Below are 5,466 nucleotides of genomic sequence, written 5' to 3'. Positions count from 1 at the left end.
ACGCGCCTGGATGCAATCCTGTGCAATGTGCTCTAGGTGACCCTGCTTGAGCAGGGGGGTTGGACTAGATGATCTCCAGAGGTCCCTTCCAACCTCAGCGATTCTGTGATTCTATGATTCTGTAATTTAGTCCTCATTTGCACATACAATTTTTCTTTCACGCTGCTGTCCAAATAAATACTTTAAAAAATATCTGTAGGAGTTCTCATCAGCTAATAGGAAAATAAGCATACAATAAAGCAAAGAACTTAACATCGTGCCAAGAAGATACATATCAAATGAAGCCTACCTTCATAACTGACTGGTGTAGTTTGTAGAGCGAATTGACTACAGTGACATTCCTTCTCTGTCCCTCTGTGAGAGGTCCAATCACCTGGCTGGCATCTCCTTGGGTAGACAGCTGCAGTGATTACACAAATTGTTAAAACAGTATCAATTCTTTAAACAGAGCATCACCTAAAAATGGTAATTAACTAAATTTAGTACGTGGCAGAAAGCCATAGTTCCTTCTTTGGTAGCAATGTTCTTCCATTTAACTCTTGTCTCGGTTCATGTGATTTCCATAAAAAGCGCCACATTTCCAGATAATCCAAACTGAAACAACAGGAACAAGAACCAAGACAGACTTCTGTCTCAGCTTCCAAAACTACAGCAGCCAGGCCCAGACCTCTTGCAGACACCCAGTCCCAGCACATCTTGAAGCACGTAATCTAAGAATCAGCTGAAGTCACCTATTTGAGGAGACAGTATAAGCCAGTAGCAGAACTGGAAATGATATACTAGCTTTCCGTCCATAGTTCTAACAGCTATTCAAGCCTCTCCTTGAAAACTCAGTTTCTTCTAATAGGTGGCTTACAACTGTGTACACATTAGTGCTTTGTACATGCACAGGAAATAGAAACACAAGGACCAAAAATGTTAGTTTTGTCATTAAAGAGAGCTCTATGCATGAATCATTCAGTAAAAATCAAAGAGCACTTCTTCATATTTAAACTCCACAAAGCATGCATTTTTTATCATTTCCACAGAAATCAAAGATCCGCAATGATAGAGAAATAGCAATTAACTATGGAATAGTTCTGTGAGGATACCACAGCATATGTTTATTATTTAAAAATAAATAAATTGTAATTGGAAAACAACTAGAAATTTTCTTATGTACAGAAAACTACAGAAAAACAAAGAATTTACCAAAGACTATGTGAATTCTAGAAAAAGTATGTCAAAATATTACAGCAAGAATTGCTATTAATAGAAAGCTTTACTGAGGTATAATTATCTCACTAGCTATATATATATTTCAGGATACAAATTTATCCTCCAGAAAAGTTCTGAAGAGGCCCAGCTCCAAAATTCTCTCAGCAAAAATACATTCAGCTCATTGAACAAGTCATCAAGAAACTTTTATGAAGTATATTTTAACAACACAGCTGTAGCTCCTATGACAGGCTCCTGCGCTAAAACTAAATATTCAGTAATAAAAATTGTTTAAGAACAAAAGGAAAAATATAACATGAAAATTCTTAAGTTATGTGAAACAATAAATCTTTACGAGTGAAAGGCTATTCCTGTACTTCTCACAGCTTCCATTCAGCATAAACACAGACATCATGCAAGCGAAGTTATCTAGTGTTTGCCAACATTGCTAATAATGAAGTTTTAGACAAGTTCTTGCAAGCACACAGAAACACAATTTTATGCACAGCATTACAGTGACAATATCACTTCATTCCAATTTCTTCAAATTTAAGGATTATTTCAGGATAAATAGGTTTCTGAGGCTTTTGCAAAGAAAAACGCCTTTTCCAACATCTCTTGTTTGACATCAGAATGCATCTTTAGACTAGCAGATAAATATAGTATATCATCTCCAGCAGCTTCCTTCCTTCCTGATGAGAACAGCCATGTAATCTAGGTACATTTCTGTTTGCTTCCTAATATTTCAGTTTGACAGACCTAAATGGTTTTAAAAATTCTACTTCTCATATTTATGGCTTCACAGATTAATAACAAAGCAGCTGTGCAGAAAAACACCCTGTCCATGCATCTGACCACACTCACAAATCCCCATAAACTTTTTTCACATCTTTTTTTAAGCATTGTACAGACTATTCAACACAAGCAACTGTATTTCTGCACATTTACAATTATTAAGCACAAGAGACACTCTATTAGAATAGTGAAATTTTTCATCCTAATCTCTTAACTCCCTTGGAGTTGATTGTAAAGATCTCACAATTTCTTTTTTTTTAGACATTTTGAAACCATTATTCCACGTCTCTTTCGCTGGTAAAAAAGCTTAACTGGTAAGTAAAAACAAAAAGGCCCTTCTGCAGGAACAAGCAACTCTTGCAGTCAGCAGTAGTGCACAGCTACACAGGCACAATCTGAAAACACTTTAAAAGCAATCAACTTTCTAAAACTGTTATCAATATTAAATTCTTTCAAATTAATCAGTCTGAATTTTGACAGATAGATGCATCGATCCCTTGTATATTTTGAAGTAAAATTACTGGTTAACACAATGCATTGTATTAGAAAACTTCCCTCTTGTATCTAACAAAAGGACCTGGCAGCCCACAGCTCACTGAGGTTGCTTCTTATGATGTTTTACCATGGACATGTCCCCCTACCAGCTATAGCAGAAGTCTTAGCTGCTCATTCCTACCTCTTGCTGTCACCACAATGATTTCAATGATCTTGCCTTAAGGCACTGAGCGCTATCCAGCAGGGTTCCTGTACATTCATGTTGCCACTAGCATGGATCTGAATTTCAGGAAGTTTATCATTATTCCAATATCTCCCAAGGTGATCCAGACTGAATTCTTGAATCCTCTGATACCCATTGTACAATCCTTTATTCACGCAGGAAAATACCATCAATGCGTCTCTCTAGTTCCAACAAACTATGTTTATGTCCCAATTACTTAAACACACAATCATCTCTCAGGCAGTTCACTTGTTTTCTGTCATACCTGGTTCTATCAATGAACCACAGTCATCATTCTCATTTACACAGCAAGTAACTTTAAAGTTCTGTGTTGTACATAGTTTGTGCAGTTAAGCACAGTGGTGATGTAACTCTCTCTCTTACATGACTGCTGGGAATTGCACTGTGTAAGTAGATTAAGTCAAGTAAGTGTGAAGCCACATCCATGTGGCTGGAAGACACATTCCGAAGGCAGTCTTTACCAGGAGGGCATTAGTGTATGAAACAAAACCTGATGTCTTTTCAATCAGTTACCTGTATCAAGAATTGCAAGCTATAAGGGTGTATTTATGCTCAACAGAAATAGGGAGGACAGAAAGGGTGACTTCATCACAAATCTGAATCTATTTTGGGAAAGGAAAAACCAGAAGGCAAAGCTTGTCTGAAGGACTAGCACCAGGGTAGTGCCAGTCACCCTGGAAGTTAGCCTGGCATGAGCCTGCTAGCTGAAGGGGATACAGAGGAAAAGCAACCATGATAAAGCCAAACTTGAACGAGTAGTAACAACTGGCTTGTAACTCTTCCACTTTTCTGCATCTGTCTCTAAATATAGCAAATGATTTCTTATGCTCTCCACTTGAGTAGGCTCTTGTAGTGAGAACACCTGCGGAAGACCTGGCGAGGAGTCAGTGGCTGGCAGAGTACGTGGTAGCAGGCCCAGCGTGTGAAACTCCACACTGCCCGAATTCCCATCAGGGCCAGGCATGCATATTCCCTTTTGTCAGCAACGTCTAGCTGCTTCCCGGGCAGTAGCTACTCAAGGTTAGCACAGCTAACACAGATAAGGAAACAGTTCTAGTAGATTTAAGGGGCTCTTATGAACAGCAAGTAGAGTCCCACCTGGGCACCCAACCCATGCGTCCGAGTCGTGCCTCCAGCAGCCTCCTGCCAGCAACCCCTCCTCGTGGTTCCAGGGCTCCCCGTGCAGTTTGTAGTGTAAGTCCTTCATTAAACCTATCCTGTTTAACCCCTTATGAATCTTGAGTGTCTCTCTCCACTGGTATCCAACCCTCTCTTGCCTGCCTCGTGGTCACAGCTCTTTTCACTTTTACCTCAAAATTTGTCTACTATTTAGAGTGATTTCATGGGCACCAGCAAAGCACAGGCACTCCATTCCCCAACAAGGGACAATTCTAAAATGGGTGACCTGTCAGCATTAACCTCCCCTTGGCAAGCACGACCTACCAGCACCACTGGCAACATGAGATGCCAGAGAGGCAGAGAAGTCTCCTGCTGGCAAATATTAGCCAGGGTTTTTGTACCATGCATCCAGGCACTAGGACAAGGGCAGAGACTTGTGGTACTCTCAAGAATGTGAACATGAGCGTCCATTCCACAGAGGGACACAAAGCACTTCATGAAAACTCAAAGCGCAGATGTTAGACCAAAATGAGAAGGAAACACTGCAGGTACTGCTTTTCTGAGACCTCTGAGTGAGGATACTCGCTCAGCCAGGAGGTTGACGTTTGGCAGGTTCAAACCTAACAGCTGACTAGCTGGAGGAAGCTAGGCTAGAAGACTTGTTCTCAGATCTAATAATTCCACAGAAGCTGAGGACTAACAATTTGGGTTTTTAATGAGAGTCAATCTGGCTAAATTTTGGAGAAACGAGTTTGAGAGAACTCATTTAAGACACTTGGCAAGGGAAAGGGGTTAACAACTCAAGCAGAATAAGGACTTACCCCTGACAGTGAAAGCCATAACACACCGATTGAGAGGTGGTTTCTGTCCAGAGTGACAACCAATGTCTCTATTTTGTTCCCCGCATGCACACTTTTTTTTTTTTTAATGGGGTTTCTAAAGGAAATAAGGCTTATGGAGTCATAATGTTTGTCCAGGTCCAACAAATGGTTCCAACAAATAACTTCCAAACTCATTAGCCAAAATTCAACCAAATCGGATAGACCAACTTTTTTCTTCTTTGTGGTAAAAATTCAACAGCTGGGTTGAGGAGAAGGAGTCTTTCCCTCAAGAGAAAGACTGCAATATAGAAAATTACCCACTCTAGGACAGCAGAAAGTATCTAATCCCAACACTCCCTGCCTACAAGCAGAGCGACAGGCAGCTGTTATTGGTTTGAAGCTTGGTTTGCATGGGCCTTAACACACAGGAAAATAGGATAAAAGCTGCAGTGGAGACCAGTGCCTTGAAAGTAATTTCATGAAAACTGTTTGACTTCAGACTGACGTAACCATTCAGATTTAAATTACTTTGTCTACCCAGTTACAGGTGTTAAAGAAGAATATTACAGCACAAAATATATTGAAAATATAATTAATACAAAAACTGCTTTGATTTGAATATATTACTAAGATGGAGAACAATATAAAAAATTAAGTAGCTTAAATTTATTGTGTATTTTATTGCACCAAAAAGAGACACTTCAGAATCACAGAATCACAGAATCACTGAGGTTGGAAGGGACCTCTGGAGATCATCTAGTCCAACCCCCCTGCTCAAGCAGGGTCACCTAGAGC

General features: G+C 39.8%; 1 protein-coding gene across 1 annotated transcript in view; it reads right to left on the bottom strand.

Annotated features, from left to right (window-relative positions):
• Nucleotides 1–406, bottom strand: part of LOC112962646 (conserved oligomeric Golgi complex subunit 5-like) — a gene marked incomplete at its 5' end in the record, with an annotated part of 30,178 nt that extends 29,772 nt beyond the window's left edge. The window contains one exon of the mRNA XM_026058995.1: nt 290–406. Coding sequence (XP_025914780.1) covers nt 290–406 — 117 coding nt within the window. The remainder of the gene's footprint in view (nt 1–289) is intronic.
• Between the last annotated feature and the right edge of the window lie 5,060 nt (nt 407–5,466).

The sequence above is a fragment of the Apteryx rowi genome, unplaced genomic scaffold, assembly GCF_003343035.1.
Source record: "Apteryx rowi isolate R43461 unplaced genomic scaffold, aptRow1 scaffold_151, whole genome shotgun sequence".
Classification (NCBI taxonomy): domain Eukaryota; kingdom Metazoa; phylum Chordata; class Aves; order Apterygiformes; family Apterygidae; genus Apteryx; species Apteryx rowi.
The sequence above is the reverse complement of the archived record's forward strand: the minus strand, read 5'-3'. Positions and strand labels throughout refer to the sequence as shown.